At 38.1% G+C, this 21,321-nt stretch overlaps 1 protein-coding gene across 1 annotated transcript; it reads right to left on the reverse strand.

Annotated features, from left to right (window-relative positions):
* Positions 1 to 5: 5 nt before the first annotated feature.
* SCCPDH (saccharopine dehydrogenase (putative)) lies at positions 6 to 19,501 on the reverse strand. The gene is made up of 12 exons (XM_074222842.1): positions 19,271 to 19,501; positions 15,263 to 15,375; positions 14,638 to 14,718; positions 12,789 to 12,918; positions 9,117 to 9,166; positions 7,758 to 7,888; positions 6,729 to 6,846; positions 6,022 to 6,141; positions 5,878 to 5,934; positions 3,983 to 4,094; positions 2,306 to 2,387; positions 6 to 1,374 (listed from the first exon to the last, which is right to left on the reverse strand). Exons 1-12 carry the CDS (start codon positions 19,461 to 19,463, stop codon positions 1,269 to 1,271), a joined length of 1,293 nt encoding a protein of 430 aa, XP_074078943.1. The 5' UTR covers positions 19,464 to 19,501; the 3' UTR covers positions 6 to 1,268.
* Positions 19,502 to 21,321: the final 1,820 nt, after the last annotated feature.

Raw genomic sequence — 21,321 nt, forward strand, 5'->3', positions numbered from 1 at the left:
TCTACTCTTACTCAATTTGGTTCATTTATTTTTCAGGAGGATGATCAAATGTTACGTCCTTTTACACAAAGACAGTCACATCTCTTAAAGGACATAAATGAACTACTTGAAGCCAGTCTGTGGAAACTGAAAAATGATGTTGCTCTTATAGTTAAGAAGAAGAGAGAGAATTTAGTGCACACCAAATATCGAGGCTCCAGCTTCCCATAAAACATTTAAGATTCACTTTGATTAGCTTGGATATTATTAATGCTGATTTAATACTTATATTTTATAAGAGTGGATGAATGAATTAGTTATTGATCAAAAAAATTCTGTTTGAAAATGAAACCTATAGGTACAGAGGACAAATAATAAATGGCTTGAAACCCTAAATTTTTTAATGATATGCTGTCATTTAAACCAATAATTTATTTATGTATTTAATAATTAGCTAAAGAAACTCATAAAAGCAAAAGCTATTTCCAGTGACCAGACCAAGGATATTTTAAAAGGTTTTACTATTTTAAGTGTACTCAGATTTTAACTCTGAATTAGCATGATAAGTGTTTGGGTTTAACAGAGAAGCACAAACAGGAACAGACTTTGAAAAAGTTGGCCCATCCTTCAATTAAATAAGTTGTGTATCAGAGAGGTGCCTTTCCCAAGGTCAAACATCACAGACACAAAGATCTTTCTTACTTTTAGAACAATCTGTAAAACTATATGACATGTTTGTGCTTTAAAGAACCCATCATATCTTTCGTGAGGAAAAAATTTACTTTGGGTACTGAAAATAAAGAAAAAAAATCTTAATCAGCATCCCCAAGTATAGCCTTTACAATAACTGCCAGAAGAAAAAAGAATCACTGAGTAAATATGAGGCAGGCCAATAAATATAAGCAATCATTTCAATGAGACTTGTACTTATATTCTTCATCTCATTAATAACCAAAGCCAGTTAGAGGGTAGTAAGAATCAAGCTCGTGCTAGCAAAAGCACATAAAGCACCAGGAAACCCACTGGGAAGGTGCTCTTCATGTTTCAGAGCTCTCTCCTCCCATCTGACCAACCACTTCACATCTCTCTAAAGGAAATTATGTGAAGCACTTTTTAGATCCCTGTCTCATACAGTGAAAGCAACTTAGTGCATGAATGCCTAGCACAAACTGCTTGTTATGAAAGCCTTTTTACCCTGGTCACATGAAATTAACTTAAGAATTTCAAGTATCAAATGAGGAAGCTGTTAATTCATGCAATTTTATCAATTTTGTAAATATTTCTAATTTTTAGACTTCAGAGCTGCTAACGACACTAAATTCAATGCCATTTTGGTTGAGTCTTTCAATCAGCCTGGTTTTGGAGAAAGCAGCTCCAGGTGTAAAGACACCACCTCTGGAAAACAAGATAAATTAGAACATTATGACAGTCTCTAAGTCCTGATCCCTTTAACATGCTGTACAATTATCTTGCAGATTGCTTCCAACAAACATGTAGGTTAAATTACAGAAGAAATCACAATTCTTAAAACTCAGAAGTATACAACTTTTTTTCTTATAATTATAACATTTTCACACTCAGAATTATTCAAATGAACGTTATACTGAAGGAGAGTTGCTGCCGCCTGCCCTGCTACCAGGCTTCTCCTCATCAGGACCAGTAAAGTACCCACAAGGTTTGGGACTTTCACTCTAGGGCAGAGGCCCCCACAACAATTTCTGCTTCCCCCTCCCCTCCAAATACAGAGTAAACTAACTCAATTAAAATCTTGCTTCTGATTGGACTGTCTTGAAACTCTCTACATATATCTTTGATTCCTCAGGTTAAATTATGATCATTACCAATTTTATCCAGGCTTAGATTTTTCTCCTACTTGATTCTACTAGTTCTTTATTTGCTTCTAGGATCAAAAATGAAATGTCTCTATTTGATATTTAAAGTTCTTTAGGACCTGGTCTACCTTTCTAATCTTTTAGTAATTCCCCCCTTCACATACTTTTTTTTTTTAGGTTTTTTTTGCAAGACAATGGGGTTAAGTGGCTCGCCCAAGCCCACACAGCTAGGTAATTATTAAATGTCTAAGGCTGGATTTGAACCCAGGTACTCCTGACTCCCGGGCCAGTGTTCTATCCACTGTACTACCTAGCTGCCCCACCTACTCTTTTTTTAAAAGCAGTAGTTAACAGAAACAACCTATTGATAATATGAATATCCCTCTATCTTTGAACCAGTAAAATTGGAAATAATGAGAACTATCAAAAAAAGACCAAAGTGTAACAGCTTTAGTGTAGATGGGCTAATTTTAAGTGTAAGAAAACCCACTCACCCCTTGGGAAGCTCGGTGGTGTCCTTTAAAAGAGTTACAGCTGCCTGAACCATTGCTATGGGTGTAGCCACATAACCAGCCTCTACAGAAAATATTTTAAGGAAAGAAAAAAAATTAAAAGATTAAAAGACTGCTTATTCAAGATCATATATCCAAAGCAAATTTTTTGTTGCTTTACATAAGGAACTTTTAAATCTTAAACTACTTATGAAACCCATTAACCTAGACTTTTGATTTTTTTCTTTTGGGGATTTGGGAAGAAAATTACTTATGATTTATTTCATAGGTGTGTGGAAACTCCCTCAAGGATTGATGCAATTCAGCAACTGATGAGCCTTTAAAGTTCTGGGATATGGAGAGGCAAGACCTGAAAAGCTATCTGCTTTTCTATATTCCACTTCCAAAAACTTAATTATTAAGATTATTAACCTTGCAACAAGATAAACAATTAGGGATCACTCCCACACATATGAAATCATAGGTCTGCTTTCCTCCGTCATTTCCTCCTTAAATTAAAAAAAAAGTATCTAAGGTTTAACAGGATGTAGTCAGTGATCACTTGTCATATAATTTGACTATAAAACAATCTACCTTAGAAAATTATCTGAAAATGATGCCTAGTTAAAGAAATTTGACTTGACTGATATTGCTCCCTTACAATAAAAGTTTACATGTTTTACAAATGCAATTGTGTTCTCTATAGTTATTCTATAGTTATCTCTCTCTCTACATATGTGTGTGTGTGTGTGTTCAGACTACTGCTAATATTTAAAAGTCATCCCTTTTTAAATGAAAGTGCTAATTTTAGTCCCAACTTTTCCCATATTGAAATTAATACAGATAAATAATTGATTTCAATGTGATATATGCTGTTATTTAAGTGTATTTATTCTCTCAGCACACCTCATTTTAACTTGATTTATATAATTTGAGCAAATACTTTTTTTAGGGGTTTTTTTTTTTGGCAAGGCAATGGGGTTAAGTGGCTTGCCCAAGGCCACACAGCTAGGTAGTTATTAAGTGTCTGAGGCTGGATTTGAACTCAGGGACTCCTGACTCCAGGGCCAGTACTCTATCCACTGCACCACCTAGCTAGCCCTAGCAAATACATTTTTTTTTAGGTATTTTGTGCAAGGCAAATGAGGTTAAGTGGCTTGCCTAAGGGACCGGATTTGAACCCAGGTACTCCTGACTCCAGGGCCAGTGCTTTATCCACTATGCCACCTAGCCGCCCACAAATACATTTTTAATGTGATTTAACTTTTCCACTTAAATCCAATGCCTCATTGGGAAGGTGATCCTGGATTTTCATAAGCAATGAAAGCAGAATACAAACTCAAGCAGGGAGTATAAAAATGAAAAAAGTCTTGAATACAAATCTATCAACAAACCAGATGTCTGTTATCTGGGGACCAACCTAGTTAAATCTGGAGAGACTGATCATCAAAAGATTGGCCTCTTCCTAAGGAATGAATTGGTCAAAATATGGCCAAAAGTATTCACATCTCTATGATGGTGGGGAGAGGATGGGATTTGGATAAGTAAAGGAAGTAGTCAAATTAGTTGAATCATGGATTTTTGAGCTGAAAGGAATCAACTTCTAAAATGACTGCAAAAAGTACACACCTCAAATCCACAAGAAAAAATACTCAATGCATGTAAATCACATAAACCTACCTGGTCCTTTCACTTGGGTGCAAATTTTCATATTAGGTTTGTTATGTTTTGTAGTATGGTCCTGGCTATATCCTTGACCAAAAAATGTAAATATAAATGAAGCATCATCCATCTACAAAAGACAAAATTAAGAGAAATTTACTTTATAATTTCCTCTCATAAAATTTTCATTTTCAGAATATGAAAATTAAGATTGAAAATTCATATAAATCCTTTGGCTAAGAAAAAAAATTCGAACTTCTTTGATATTTCAAAATGATAACCCAAATAAAAATTCCTTATTAGTGCATCAAATCTTATTTCAGAAAAATTAAAGCCACCTAAAAGTCCACTCATCCCATTAATAGTCTCATTATTTTTTTTCAGTTCTACACAGTTAACTTGTCTCTCCTGCCCCTTCTTTTGTTAAGAAAATGTCATGCACCTCTAAAAAACTGACATTCAACAACCATGTATCAAGCACCTAGTGTACACTGGGCAGATGTATAGAAAGACTGTAAGATTCAAAGAAAATATGAGCCTTAGTGCTTTCCAACTAGTAGAGGAGATAAAACATATATAGCCTTCCATGTACACACACCATGTGTATAGAACAGCTAGGTGAGCAGTAGGTAGAGTACCGGCACTGGAATCAGGAAGACTTGAGTTCAAATTCAGCATCAGACACTCAGTAGCTTTGTGACCATGGGCAAGTCACTTAACCCTGGTTGCCTCGCATATAGGGTCATCTCCAGTCATCCTGATCCATATCTGGACATTGGACCCAGATGGCTTTGGAGGAGAAAGTGACACTGTTCAACTTGAAGGCTTTGTGTAGAACAAGCATGTGAGATAATTGGAAAGAAGGCTGTGGGAAGATGGGAAGGCTTTATGTGCATGATGGATGGCTACTGGATTTTATCCTCATGATAATAAAGTCACTAGAGGTTTTGAGTGTGAAAGTCACATAATCAAAAGGAAGATTCAGTAAGATTAATTTGACAGGGGTGTGTAGAATGAACAAAGGGACACCACTTAAAACAGGGGTTCTTAACCTGATGGTATTAAATCTGTGAGGGTTTAAGGCAATATTTTGATGACTAGTTCAAAATATATGATTTCCTTTGTAATCCTATGTATTTTATTTTATGCATCTAAAAAAAATTATGAGAAAGCACAGATTTCTCCTGACTGGCACAGGAGTCCATGACACAAAAACAGGTTAAAAGCCCCCAAGTTGGAACATTAATACAACAGGCCGGGCATGAACCTGAAATGGCCTGGTAAGGGTAAGGAAACCAAACAGGCCTTGGTCTTAATAATTGATTAGGTTTTGAGGAGCAAAGGGAAGAGAAAAGTCAAAAATAATTTTTCTAAATCTTATTATTCATCCATTTTTCAATTGTGTCCAACTCTTATTCAGACTTATTCAGGGTTTTCCAGACAAAGATACAGAAGTAGTTTTGCCATTTCTTTCTCATTTTACAGATCAGTAAAAAGAAAAAAAATCAGAAAAGATTAAGTGACTTGACTAGGGTTACACAGCTCCATAAATGTCTGAAGTCAGATCGGAACTCAGGAAGATGAGTCTTCCTGGAGGCCAGCACTATCTGTTGCACCATCTAGCTGCCTCCAATAACTCAAATATCAAAGATCTAGGGACACAGTACAATTAAAATAAAAAGCTTACGTGTATTCTTAGTATGCAAAACCAAAGATGAAAGATGTTTTTTAAAACAAACAAAAAGTGAAGGTTCAATACATATTGAAGATGCAGGTTTAAATTTAAATGGCTGTGGAAGGGACAGCTTACAAATGTTTGGAAAAAAAACAAAGGATTATTATACTTGTTAATATTAAGTTTGATTATCTAAAACAATTTTGAGAAAATGCTTTATTAAACAGAAAATTATTACCTGTTTCTGCGTTGGTCCTTTGCTTGAGAAGTATCCAAAGGAGAACAACCATGGAAACTAAAGAAAAAATAACCGCAGTCAATTTTAAGAAAACAAGTGGACAAATTCTTCCTTTAAGATTTAAACACTGACAATCACACTTACTTTGACCAGAAGTTGTCTTCCAATGCTAAACTTCACAAAGAGTAAAAAGAATAGTCCTGCAAACATCAGCTTGATAACAGAAGCGAGGCTTCTGACTGTCACATAAGCAGCATACTGGACCTAGGTAGAAAGCACCAAGCTGTGGGGTGATCTTGTACATCCTGGTTATGCTAATTAGCACAAAGATTAGGCCCTGATTCACTTAGTTCTTACATATGAAGGGGGGGGGGGGAGTCAGTAGAAATCATGCTATAAATGCCCTTAAGTTCCAAGGATAGCCCAGGAAAACTCATTTAACCCATGACATTGCAGACCCGTAGACACCACCACCCTGAAGAACACTGTTTCTATGAATCTGTTCCTAGTTCCAACTGGGGGCATCCATTTGCAGCCAGGCACGGGACAATTCTCAAGCAGAAGAGTAAAAGCATATCATATTAATGAACAAGCAGTCAGGCACACTGGTGTATAAACTCAAAAGTCATACAGCTAAGATTTAACAACAGTAACAAAATCAAAATAGATTCCTGGGAACCATCTAGTCCTACCTACTTAAAAGATTCTGGTTTACACTCAAATAATGAAATGAGCATTGTTTAGCTCTTTTGTTGCTTTAAAAACACAAGATTTCTATATAGAAAAAGTAATTAGGGAAAATATACTAGAGAGTTCTCATTCAATGAAAAACTTCAATCATATAAACATACTGGTGTTTCCTCCAAGTTTTCATACAAGTACCGCTGTGTCCTTTTCACAACAGAGGCATCAGCTCCCATGAATGGAAAAGAATATTCACACAGTTCATTACAGTAAGAAATAGGCCATCTGAAAGAGAAAACCAAAATGAGGGCTTCCCTCCTTGCTCATAGCACAGTGACAGTTTAGAAAACATCTTTTTTTGGTTTGTTTTTTTTTTTTGCAAGGCAAATGGGGTTAAGTGGCTTGCCCAAGGCCACACAGCTAGGTGATTATTAAGTGTCTGAGACCGGATTTGAACCCAGGTACTCCTGACTCCAGGGCCGGTGCTTTATCCATTGCGCCACCTAGCCGCCCCTAGAAAACATCTTAAGGGGAAAAAAAATCAGGGAAAAATGTGGTGACTAAATGGCAATGATGACTTCTGGTGTTTCAGAAGTCAGCTTGGTTCTCCTCATCCTTTCTCCATGAAGAGAAGTTCTGGAGTGAATAAAGAATACTCTGTACACTGTGGGTACTAAAGATCTATGCCATAATTTCTTTTAGTCAATAGCCTTTGAAAGAATATAAATTTTGATTTAAATAACACACATTTTAATAGGCAAAATCTAAAAGTGTTAGTTTGCAGAAACAGACTTCATACTTCAAGATTACATTTTCTGCACAACAAAAAAGCTATCAATGAGACACATTAGAATAGACAAGAGTAGCACAATATAAAGACAACTGAATTCTCACGTAAAAATTTTAATTCACATTTAAACAACATTAGGTAATAAAAATTATTAAAAATTTACTTTCATTCCCAGACTCTAAATATCAGAAGATACCTTTTTAGGGTGAATTTAATCATAGCTTAAAGTTTCTTTTTTTTTATCTTTTTGCTTTAATTGATATACTCATCACAGTTCCCATACATTGTATAGTTGCTCTAATTAATATACTGCAATTTATTTCTTCATAAATTATAATGAGTAATATTCAAATGAGCAATATATAAAACAGGAGATGTCTTATCAATAGATCTTGGGATTACATACCTTCTTTTCAATTTTGCACCAACAACTGGAACAGGTTTCAAATGTGATTGTTTTCGCAGGGTTCTCAAACGTTGCTGGTCACCAAAACCATAAACAGCTGACTTCCAAGTGCCATCATGAATACACAATCCCTGATGAAATTTTTCAAATGACAAAATATTTCAGAAATGGAAAATTCTACATATTCATATACAATACTTTTATCTTATTATGCATTATTTAACTTGAAATTAAGTTGTTTTAGATAGTATCAGGGTGCAGCTAGGTGGCCCTGAAGTCAGGAGGATCTGAGTTCAAATCCGACCTCAGACACTTAAAATTACCTAGCTGTGTGACCATGGGCAAGCCACTTAACCCCACTGCCTTACAAAAAACAAAATGCACCCCCCAAATAGATATTATCAGTTATTCAATAGAGTAGCAAAGAGAGACTTTCATAAAAGATTGGCTTCTACCACAATTGCCTAATTTCAATATATTTGCTGTTATATTCTCTGCCATAGAACAACACATCTCATCCCTGACCCCTACTATTCATGTTCTTTTCAGCAACCCTGTACCACACCATCTCTTTATCACCATATCACATTGCTTCCTGTAAAGTAGACCCTATTGCTTAAACCTACTTCAAATGTAGAGATTGCTCAGACCATATACATACCCCCCCACTTCTGATTTTTCATACTTCTCAAAGAACATTCTATTTACTTGCTTAAGTTATAAGTTAAAAAGATTACTTGACAGTCACATCGCCCTCTAAGGTACAGTCTGGTAATCAAATAAAGCAAGAAATCACATCAATCTGACAACAAAGTTAATCTAACATACAAGATATATAATCAACTTTAAACTGACATTGTACTGAATCATAATTAGGTATAAATAATATTGGAGTTCAGAAAGTCTAAAGATAAACTTTATTTATGTCATAATTTTACTTACAGCCATCCCAGTCAACAACTAACTATTCTGGTCTCATCTCAATGAGTAGTGTGTTTAAGGATTAGCCAGACTATGGTGGAAGTCAGAGATAATTGCTGGAATTTAAGCCCTCCTCATTTGAGATAACAGACCAGAAAACAAAATCTGAACCTATATGGAATAGTTTGGCCTCCGGAAATTTTTTTTAAACAAGAAAGAAAAAGATTTGAGGGCTTGAGGCTGACTCTACAAAGAGAAAACCTATAGAAACTAAGATTACCAAAACATTTCTATGTTTAACCAGGGGGCCGGGTCAATAAATCCACTCAGGCCACAATAAAAATCAAGCCACTGTTTTCTGCAAGTCCAGAAGGTCCAGCCAGGCCACCTTATTTCACTGGATACTTTGAGTAATTTTTCAAAGCTCACAACACTAACCTTAGGTCCTGAATTTATTGTCAGGAAACTTTCAACAGCAGTCAGAGTACCTTAAAAGTGAGGAAAACAGGAAAGCATCATAAAAATAAAATAGAACTGACAAGAAATACAGTTTCTGCACTTACTCCTCTTACCCTTGATCCAATTTTATTATCAACAGTCAAGGGCAGCTGGATGTCACAATGAGTAGAGTGCCTGAAGTCAAGAAAACCTGAATTCAAATCTGGCTTCAGACATTTAGTAGATTGTGTGACCTTGGGCAAAGTACTTTACCATGATTGCTTCTTTCCATCCAGGATCATCTCCCATTGTCCTAATTCATATCTGGTCAATGGACCCAGATGGCTCTGGAGGAGAAAGCGAGGCTAGTGACTTAGCACAGCCTCCCCTCACTGAAATCCAATTCATGTGCATGACATGGCATCACCTTCCCTGATGTCATGGTCTTCTTAAAAAATGAACAGTCTGGATACTGGGGCTGAGAATCAGAAGTACTGGACTCTAGTCTCAGTCAAATAGCCAATTAAATACATGAGAATGGAAAACATTTTTCCCTGATGATGCTGATGCTATCATTAGCATCTGGTAAGGAATGGGTTTATTGTTATAAAGAAGTTCAGCATAAATCACATAAGGATAAAATACTGGTTTCTCCATGGTTTAAATATCAATACTAAAAATCCCATCATTTAACCATGAGAGGGTGGGGGAGGGGGAGGGGGAGAGGGAAGGGAGAGGAATGGGGGATATTTAGTTCTACAGACTACAATCTGAGATCGTTTGCTGCTTTAACTTTTTTTAGGACAAAAAAATTCTCTTCCATGATCTATGACAGAGAACTGTCAAGTCTCAGACACTCCTTTTTAGAGGAAAGAATCAATCCTATCTGCAGGACCCACCTTGGCCTGTGTCCATAAAAATGAGCTTGTCCTTTTTATTGAGGCATACCTCAACATTAAGTCAGGAGCCTACACTTTCACAACCAAGTAAAAATTCCACCTCAAACACAGATCACTTTTTAAACAGCAAAAGAGGCAGCACCTTAAGACATTCAAAAATTCAACCCCTATTGACTACAAATTTAACACTTGCACAAGGGCATTTGAGACACTTGGCTATTTAAGAGGCAACCTACTAGATATGTGCTGTCCATGAACCACCATACCCCAAACTCTATTAGGATTAAGTTAGATAAAAAAACAACATATACAGACCATGTTACTTTAATTCTCTGAAAAAACTGCATTAAGTGCCAAAAATTGTAGGAGACAAATTCAGTCTTAACTGCATTTTATTAATACAACTTAGTTTCTCTGATGGTTTCAATTTGCTGTACTTGCCCAATTTTATGCTGTTCAATTTTGTGGGCCACTTCAAATGCTTTTCTACTTGTATGTGGGGTAGGGATATTAACATGTCCTTAAACTCCTTACTATTTACAAAATGAAAAAACCCAACTTATCTCATAAAATTGTTATAAGAGCTGTGATCAGAAAAAAAAAGACCTTGAAAAATTAAACACATTACACAAAAATATTACTACTGTTACATCAAGACAGTACAGATCACCGACAGTCTAAAAGCAGAGAAGAATAAACACAAATCTAAGGGTATAGATAGAGTAGCAACCTGCGTCTCCTTGGCCAAATGACAACAAAGGAGCCAAAAATACTTTTTTTTAAAAAAATTGAACTATAGAAGTTTAAATTGTTATTAAGAATGACAAGTCATATTTTTGGCATTCATAATCTATTTAATAACACATGTAAACCATGACTGGACCTTCAGTTCTCAAGTCACAGTGTCATTAACATGAGACAGTAGATAGTGGTGAACTTGAAGTTAGGAAAACTTGTATTCAATTTCCACTTTTAACTATGTGAGTGATCATGGCAGATCATTTAGCCTCCCAAAGTCTCAGTTTCCTTATTTATAACAGTGACTAACATTTGCAAAGACCTTTACATAAATCATCTTATTTAAGCTTCTCAACAACCCTAATAACAATTCCTAAAGGAATTATTTTCTGACTTTGCAGATTAAGAAACTGAGACTAAACAAGGTTGAGCAAATTCCCCTTGGTCCCACAGCTATTAAGAGTCAGAAATGAGATTTGAATAAAGGTCTTCTCGATTCCAAGTCTAACACTCTACATACACCATTCTGCATCACCTCTGTAAAATACATATATCTGTAATGTGCTTTAAAAATTTGAAATGGCAATACAAATGTCAGTTATAATCCACCTATTTAACTTTCAGAGCAAGTTCAGGTCTACAGAGCTGAAGATGCTAGAAGGCTAGTTATGTTCAAATGCTTGTATATCCTGTAACTCAGAATCTATAAATATTAACAATTGAAGAATTCATTTCCAAATACTACTTAACACTACCAAACATATCTGTATGTAAAAAGCTTCTGCAAGAAATTTTAAAATTATTCCTAGGTTAAGTGGAAAACAAAGTGCACATATACTAACTTTTTAGTCCAAGAGTCATTAAATGGTGAGTATCACCCGGACTCTCCCAAATTCACAACACGATACCAATGCACTCTCCAGGGACCCTGATTCACCTTCCAGTAAATTTACCTTTCCATTGTTCTTGGTATACTTCTGTCACATCAGCATTATTTAACTGTTGTCCAATCAACATGTATAAAATAAATATAAACAACCCTATGTTTAAAAAAAGGGGGGGGGGGACTAGGTGGCATAATGGATAAAGCACCGGCCCTGGAGTCAGGAGTACCTGGGTTCAAATCCGGTCTCAGACACTTAATAATCACCTAGCTGTGTGGCCTTGGGCAAGCCACTTAACCCCATTTGCCTTGTAAAAAACCTTAAAAAAAAAAAAAAGATCCTCATTGGCTTCATTTTTAGATAAGATGCCTGGAAATTTGGAAGGAAATACTAATTAAACTGTGGAGATCAATAAGATTCTTGTGGAAAATAAAATTAACCTTGGATTTCTTTTGTCCAGACCTGTGACTTCAATGGCACAGGAAATTCTCAGGGAGTAGGAACACCCTCCCCACTAATGCAGATAAGCAATTTATTTGTATCTTACAGCTTCACTGTCTGAAACATAACTAACTGTGACTTTGGTTAACAACTACTATGTGTCAGTCAGAGGTATTTTCCCGACTCCAAGGCTGGTCCTCAATGCACTTGTGCCTCCTGAATCTAAATTATGAAAGTTTAGGGGTAAAATTGTCTTTTTTTTCTTTGCATTTTTCCACAGATATTCAATTCTTTCCCTCCTTTAAAAAAAAAGTTCTCCATAAGCTTCAAAATTTAGAAAATTTGGGGCAGCTAGGCGGCATAGTGGATAAAGCACCGGCCTTGGAGTCAGGAGTACCTGGGTTCAAATCTGGTCTCAGACACTTAATAATCACCTAGCTGTGTGGCCTTGGGCAAGCCACTTAACCCCATTTGCCTTGCAAAAACCTAAAAAAAAAGAATTAGAAAATTTTACATTTTTGATCGTAAGTAAACTATGCAAAGGATTCTGCCTCATTATTAAAAACAATTTTCAAGTCTCACAAAATGAAATTTACTAATTCATCATTACACCTGTATCTGAACAAAATATATCAATATTTTTCATCAAACTAATCACACATATTAAACTTTTATGCTACTTAAATAAATTACTGTTTATCAATAATTACCTTTCAATTTATTTCTGGTATATAACACTCCCATATCAGCTGGAATGGAATCAAAACCACTGCTTCCAATGATATATACCCCTTTCTCTGCAGCTCTTTCATTATACTTCCAATACATTTCTTCCAGAAACTGAAAAATACAGAAAATACATAAATATAATATTCAACATAAAATGCTAGCTGTGCAAAGTAATTATAGATAAGGGAACTATTTTAAAATGAAACTTTAATAACAAAGTATCAGTAGTGGAAATTAACTTCTGTTGAGAAAAATGAACAGTTTTATGGATTAGCTCTCATTTTCTTAAAGTTATCTGCACAGGTCCTAGGCATTTTCAGCTTTAGGAACAACTCTTTTAGAGCTTTATATTCACACAATACTTGTTCCTTATTTTGTCTGAAAGTATGAGTGCTTCTTTTATTAGTTGTCTGTGCAGTCATCTAGATAAGACATAGCCTTTAAACTATTTGTTATACCAAAGACCTGAAAAGGGGTGCTGAGCAATTGGAGAATGGCTAAAAAAAAAAAATTTATGGTCTAAAAATGCAATAAAATATTATATTGTACCTTAAGAAATGACCAAAAAAAATGTTTTCAGAAAAATTTGGGAAGGTTTATATGAACTGATGCAAATCAGAGTAAGCTGATTGTATACAGCAACAGCATTGTAAAGAAAAAACTATGAAGGACTCTGATCAAAGCAATGGCTAAGTACTACTCAAGCCAATAATTAAAGAATGCTACCTACCAACTGACTTAAGAATAACAGACTCAATATGTGAAATGAGACATACTTTTGGTCATGGCAAATGTATAGCTATGTCTTGTTTGATAAGCTTATTTCTTACAATTACTGTATTTTTCTCTTTTTCAGGGGAGAGGAAGATTTAGAGATAGTAACAGTGTTGCCCATAAAAATAAGAAAAATGTTGATCTGGTTGTGCTTCTTTCTAAACACCTGTTCACTTAACTGTCAACTGTTTTCAAAAAAAACTATAAATCCTCTTGTAAAAATGGTGTTGAGTCAGGCCACTGTTTAGAAAGGGATTAAATGAGAGATTGATTGGATTGTTGAAATTAAAGGTCCCTTTCCCTCACATTTTCTGGGGTTAAGTGGCTTGCCCAAGGCCACACAGCTAGGTGATTATTAAGTGTCTGAGACTGCATTTGAACCCAGGTACTCCTGACTCCAAGGCCAGTGCTTTATCCACTATGCCACCTAGCGCCCCCCCCCCACATTTTCATTCCTCTTTCCATTCCCCCTCCTGAATTCTCCAGTTTTTCCTACCAGATCCAAGCAGCTTTTTCTTCTTCTTTTTTTTTTTTTTTTTTAGTTTTTGCAAGGCAATGGGGTTAAGTGGGTTGCCCAAGGACACACAGCTGGGTAATTAAGTGTCTGAGGCTGGATTTGAACTCAGGGACTCCTGACTCCAGGGCCAGTGCTCTATCCATTGTGCCACCTTGCTGCCCCTCCAAGCAGCATTCTTAACTTGGAAGATTCTCTCTATCCTCACAACTGAGACTGGGATCACACCTGCTGAGTTCCTACAGAATCCTCCAAATGAAGGAAGTATCTAGGGTCAGTCATCCTCATCACTCTTTCTCTCCCAACTCTGCTCAGGACTCACTAGATTTCTCCACTCTCCCTTACCCACTCACTTTTCAGCTTCATTTCATGTGTTGTTTTCACCCATTTGAATGTGAATTCTTTTTATTTGTAGCTTAGCAGAGTGCCTAGAACTTAAGAAGTTTTAATAAATGCTTCTTGATTCATATAAACTAAAATAAAAAATATTGAACATTCATAAATTAGTCTAATTGTATCTTATTTTAAATCTTTTTATATACCTGTGGTTCCCCAGAGATGTCAATACAGCTAGCTCCATTTTCAATACATGCTTTGACCACAGGTTCTCCATAAAATCGATACTAAGGAAATAAAAAAATACATAAATTTTATTTTTCAGCAGTTAAAATGAAGTAAATGCTCTCAATCCTGCCTAAAATTAGAAATTGTTAAGAGGAAAAGAAACATTTCTGGTTAACAGGACTATAATACAATCATGATCTAATGCTGTCTTCTAGTAAAGCACTAATGAAATACCATCCATAGAGCTCAGGCTCTTGTGCAGTGTGCTATCCACATTCTCACTTCATCCCCCTTATGACCAATGATTTGGACTTTGTAAGAAAAGGGATGGTCAGGCTTAAAATTAACATACAGTCCTGAAAATGCTTCAGAATATGAAAATTAAGCCTGTAATCTTGGTCTCACATGGAGTTAAATAGTTTGTACCAATACTATAGAGAGAACAGTGAAAAGCATCTTGGGAACATCTTCCCTTTTCTTCCAGCCTTCCGCTGAGTGTACAGAGTTAAGGACCTACCTTAAATTCCTTTAGAATACAAAGTAGCAATTTTGCTAGAAAAGAATGCCTGTTTGTTTCAATAAACAGAAGTGCAGATTACTTACAGGGCCTACACAATTGAGAACAACAGCTGCTTGTTTGGCCATTTCATCAAGAGAAGCTGGATTAATGACATCACAGATTATTATACCAACTTCAGCAGGGAGTGTTGGTCTTTCTAGAAATGTAAAGAAAATTATAAAAGATACCTCGTACAACATTAGATCCTCTGAATCTTTTAAAGCTATTAACTAAGATAAACAATCTAAACCAAAAAATATTTACTAAGCACCTTCTATTTTCAAGGCACTATGTGAGGCAACTGGGATACAAGATAAAAATCTTATCTTCGGGGAGTTTGCAATAAGTAAACAAGGAAAACAACTTCACACTAATTCTGTGAAGGTACACAGAGATGGCATCTGAGAAGAAAGACAGAGCCTTCAAAGATCTTAAGAAATATGACAATAAAGCAGGTGTGGGTTGAGCTTAGGCAGAAAAGAGAATCCAGGAAGAGTTTAGCAGGCTACTTTGGCTAAAAGGACTCAGGACTCACACTCTCCACCTCTTAAAACATGTAAAGCTTTTGTTTTACCCTTAACCCTCAAAGATGATTTTAATAACCTCTTTCTCCAAAAAATAAGACTTAAGGTCTCTATCTTCACAGTCTAGATTTTAAATATTTAGAGAAACAATGTTCACATTAATAATTGTTTAAAAAAAATAAAAGGAGGCAAAGAATTGGAAATTGAGGGAATGCCAACAAGTGGAAAATGGCTGAACAAGTTGTATTATGTGAATGTCATGGAATACTATTGTTTGGCATGAAATCATGAGCAGGCAGATATCAGAAAAACCTGGAAAGCCTTACACATGAACTGCTGCTGAGTGAAGTGAACATAACCAGAACATTATACACAGTAACAGCAACACTGTCAGATGATCAACTATAACAGACTTAGCTCTTCTGAGCAGTAGTGATCTGAGACAATTCTAAAAGAACTATGATGGAAAAATGCCATCCACATTTAGAGAGAGAACTGGAGACTGAATCAGATCAAAGCACACTATTTTCACTTTTAAAAATGTTTTTGTTTTTTCTTCCCTGTGAGTTCCCTCTTTTGTTCAGATTCTTCTTTCACAACATGAATGACATGGAAATGTTTAACATGATTGTACATGTATGACCTATATAAGATTCCTTTCTGTCATGGGGAAAGGGGAGAAAGGAGAAAATTTTACAAAAATGAATTTTTAAAACTATTTCTACATGTAAATGGAAAAAATATTAAGGTTAAAAAAGGATTAAAGGATAAATACATAATGCAATTTTTTTTTAGATTTTTGCAAGGCAACGGAGTTAAGTGGCTTGCCCAAAGCTACACAGCTAGGTAATTATTAAGTGTCTAAGGCCGGATTTGAACTCAGGTACTCCTGACTCCAGGGCCGGTGCTCTCTCCACTGTGCCACCTAGCCGCCCCTTGCCATTAATTTTTTAAAAATCACTAGTATGTACAAAGGTAGTTTATAACCTTAAATTTTGCAAGGGAGCTCTTTCTAAGAGAAGAGTAATGGGTAGTGAGTTGGGCCAAAGTTGAAGTTTTATTGGTTTGCAGAATTTTTAGAGAGGGAATTCCCTCTAGCAATTAGAAAAGCAGCATCTGCCCTGCAATTTATTTTAAGAGAGTTGCCTGGGGCACAGAGAGAATATACAACAAAAATTAAATCAAGTTTTCCAATCTACTCTGCCATCAATAACTAAAAAAACTGAACACAATTCAAGATCACCAAAAAAGATAAAAAGAATGGAGAAGACAATGAAGATGAAAGTCAAATTTAAGGCAACTAAAGTCTCAGCTCAGCAACATACTGGGAGAATTTCTAATTTATTAAAAGTAACTTAGTGGGTCAGCTAGGTGGTGCAGAGAATACTGCACCAGTACCTCTTCTGAATTAAGGAGGATCTAAGAAAAATCCAGCCTCCTGACACTTAATACTTAGTTATCTGTGTGACCTTGGGCAAGTCACTTAACCCCACTGCCATACAAAACCAAAAAAAAAATAAAATAATAACTAGGAAAAGGGGGAAAATCCACAACCTAGTATTACCACATATAAAATTATGAGATTAGATAGCTAGGGCAGCTAGGTGGTGCAGTAGAGTCAGGAGATCTGAGTTCAAATCCTGCCTCAGACACTTAATTGCTTAGCTATAGGGGTGGCTAGGTGTCTTAGCATATACACTAAGTGTAGTGTAGCCCTGGCCCCGGAGTCAGGAGTACCTAAATTCAAATCCAGTCTCAGACACTTAATAATTATGTAGTTGTGTGGCCTTGGGCAAGCCACTTAACCCCACTGCTTAGCAAAAAAAAAAAAAGCAACAACAACCAAAACCTAAAAAGAAAAACTGCTTAGCTAAGTGATCTTTGGCAAGTCCCTTCACCCCTTTGCCTTAAATAAAAAAAAAGAGACACTAGATTAATTTCAACCAAGATCTTATTTTAACCTCAAATTATATATTTCCAAACAATAAAAACTCAACAAACAGGATCTACAAACAATTGATAACTTCTTACACAAGCAAAATCCATTTATTCCTTAAGAGATAATTGTCTATATCAGATTGACTTCTGTCAGGGGGAGGGGGGGAGGGAAGGGAGGGAGAGAGAAAAATTGTAAAACCTCAAACCCTTGCAAAAAAAAAAGGGATTGATAAAAACTGTCATCGCATATAATTGGAAAAAGAAATAAATTTTTTTAAAAAAAAAATCATACAAATTCTGTAATAATCAGAGATACGTAAGTCACAATGTTAAGATAGGGTTGATTCTTTTTTGTCATGGAACATTTTGACAGTTTGGTGAACTCTAGAATCCTCAGAATGATTGTAAATGCATAAAATAAACTACACAAAATTATAAAGGAAATAAATTGTATTAGAAATAAAATTATTTTTTCATCCAATTCCAGACCCCCTAAATCTTGCCATTTTCAGAATGTTGTAGAACTTGAAGAACCCTAGTGCCCTACAAATTTTCAAATAATCAAGAGCATTAAAATTCAAATATTGGACCAATTATGAAGAAACGGGGCAAATATTATTGCATTGCTGAAACAGGAAAAGATACAATCTCTGTTGAGAAGAATTCGCTTGTGACCTTTGACCTGGGGATCCCATAAAACTAGGTAAAAGGTCGTGAGCCCGCACACTGCTCTTCAGAAAGGTTTTATCCGCCATTTTCCCCACTTGTTGGCATTCTCTCAACTTCCAATTCTTTGCCTCCTCTTATTTTTCATGTAGATTCTAGAATCCAGATTCACATTGTTTCAACAGCAGAATCTTATTCCTGTTTCCCCACAAAGGAACCACTAAGTGACCAAGGGGATTAAATACTGGGTCTGGAGTCTTGGAGACCCGAGTTCAATTCTGGCCTCAGACACTTAATAATGACCCAGCCTGGCAAAAAAAAACTAAAAAAATAATGAAAAATAAAAATAAGGGGCAGCTAGGTGACAGAGCACTGTCCCTGGAGTCAGGAGTACCTGGGTTCAAATCCGGCCTCAGACCCTTAATAATTCCCTAGCTGTGTGGCCTTGGGCAAGCCACTGAACCCCATTGCCTTGCAAAAAAAAAACCCCTAAAAAAAAGAATCTGCGGACAGGAAAGTCATCAGAAGGTTGTTTTGGAAAGGTAACATTTGGGGAAGGAAAAGCTAAACTTTCTATCTTCTGCCCGACTTCATTTTTCCGTGGATAAAATTTGAACGAAGCCCTTTCTTTTTCAGTGTTTCCTACGGGCCCCGGGAGCCGCGTCTCTGCGGGCATCGCGGCGGCCCGAGGGCCGCTCATCCGGGCTCCTTTCACGCCCACCCTGCCACGCCCCCACGCTCCAGCAGGGGCAGGCTCCGGGAATTAGTCAATTAACCAGTGCAGGCAAGGACAAGGCGGGAAACCGAGGCAAGGGCACAAAGCTTCAGAAGGGATGGGGCCTCTGGAAGCGCGGCGACGGGCGGCCGGTGCTCCGGTGCTCCGCCGGCCGCCTCGCCCCCCGCCCCGCCGGGCGCCCGCCTTACCCAGCTTCTCGGCCACCTTCTCCAGCACCTCCGTCAGCTTCACGCGGCTGCGGCCCGCCACGGCCCAGCGCAGCGCGGGGCCTCGCGGCTCCGGGCTCGGCCGCTGCCGGGCCACCTCCAGGGCCACGAACTGCCCGGTGAAGCCCGAGGCCCCGAAGACCACCAGCTCATAGGGCCGCCTGTCAGCCGCCATGACGAGCCAGCGGGGACTGCGAGCCGGAGCCGCCGCGCACGCCCCGCCCCAACGCGCAGGCCACGCCCCAACACGCAGGCCACGCCCCGCCGCACACGCCCCGCCCCCAATGCACACGCCCCGCCCCCAATGCACACGCACACCCCGCAAGCCCTGCCCCGCCGCGCACGCCCCGCCCCCGCTGCTTAGGCCCCACCGCGCACGCCCCGCCCCAAGAGACTGCTGGCCGGGCGCGGGGGAAAGAGGCGCGGCGGGTGGCCCTCCCCCGGAGGAGGACGCTGCCGCTGGGCCGGCCCACCCCGGCCTCCTGGCCAAACATCCTGACCACTGTGAGCGGCAAAGGAAAAGGCTGGTCCGGGCCTTTGTGTGCGAAGGGCGGCCCGGGGCGGGCTGCCGACCCCCCCAGCTACGGCCCCTGCCCCTGAAAATCCACCCAGCAACGCAGAAGCGAAACGTGACCTTCGGGGCGGGGTGGCACGGCTTGCAACACAAGGTCTCGAGCAGGCCACACACCGCCCAATGCGGGGAGCTCACGGGCTTCTCCCGGGGGCCACTGTCCTAGTGGTCAGTCAGGGCGGGGTGTCACGGCTTGCAACACAAGGTCTCGAGCAGGCCACACGCCGCCCAATGCGGGGAGCTCACGGGCTTCTCCCGGGGGCCACTGTCCTAGTGGTCAGTCAGGGCGGGGTGTCACGGCTTGCAACACAAGGTCTCGAGCAGGCCACACACCGCCCAATGCGGGGAGCTCACGGGCTTCTCCCGGGGGCCACTGTCCTAGTGGTCAGTCAGGGGAGGCCTAGCCTACCCAGCCTGCTGTTTGGAACACAGGGGGCTTCCTTCTACAAATAGTTTAAGAATAGCAGTTTGTTCTTCCTTTAATATTTTTATTTTCATTTTGGGGGGTGTTTTTTTTTTTTTGCAAGGCAATGGGGTTCAGTGGCTTGCCCAAGGCCACACAGCTAAGGTCATGATTAAGTGTCTGAGGTCGGATTTGAACTCAGGTCCTCCTGACTCCAGGGCCGGTGCTCTATCCACTGCACCACCTAGCCTCCCCCTTTCTTTAACATTTTTAACCCTAAGAGAACTTCACTACGAATATTAACCCCGTGGGAATATTCCACTCAGGTGGGCGTAAACCCATTCTGACCCTGAGACCCTAGACAGCTTTTTCATCATAATTAAACATCTTAGTTTGTGTTCTCTATTGACAGTTGCTTTTGAGAACCCAAGGGAAGTGTTCTTAGCCTTTTTTTTTAACATGGACCTCTTTCGGCAGTCTAATGAAGTTTCAGAATAATGTTTAATTTATAATTTTTTCTTCTTTATTAAAGATTTTGTTTATTTTGAGTTTTGCAGTTTTCCCCCTAATCTTACTTCCCTTCCCCCACTCCCCACAGAAGGCAATTTGTCACTCTTTACCTTGTTTCCATGGTCTACATTGATCCAAATTGAATGTGATGAGACAGAAATCATATCCTTAAGGAAGAAATATAAACTATAAGAGATAGCAAGATCAGACAATAAGATATCAGATTTTTTTCCTAAATTTAAGGTAATAGTCCTTGGTCTTTGTTCAAACTCCACAGTTATTTCTCTGGATACAGATGCAGACAGCCCCAAATTGTTCCTGACTGTTGCACTAATGGAATGAGTGAGCCATGATGAAGTGATGAAATGATCGAATTTATAATTTATAATTTTTGTTTGTTTTTAAATTTTATTTTTAATAAATATATTTATATATATATATATAGCCACTCTGATATTCACTTCACTGTACAGCTGACCTCCAGTGTTTAAATAGTTAAAATAAAATGCAATTAGAAAACATTTTTTAAAAGTTCAGAGAGCTTTTTCA

The sequence above is a fragment of the Macrotis lagotis genome, chromosome 2 (genome assembly GCF_037893015.1).
Source record: "Macrotis lagotis isolate mMagLag1 chromosome 2, bilby.v1.9.chrom.fasta, whole genome shotgun sequence".
In the NCBI taxonomy this organism is placed as follows: Eukaryota; Metazoa; Chordata; class Mammalia; order Peramelemorphia; family Peramelidae; genus Macrotis; species Macrotis lagotis.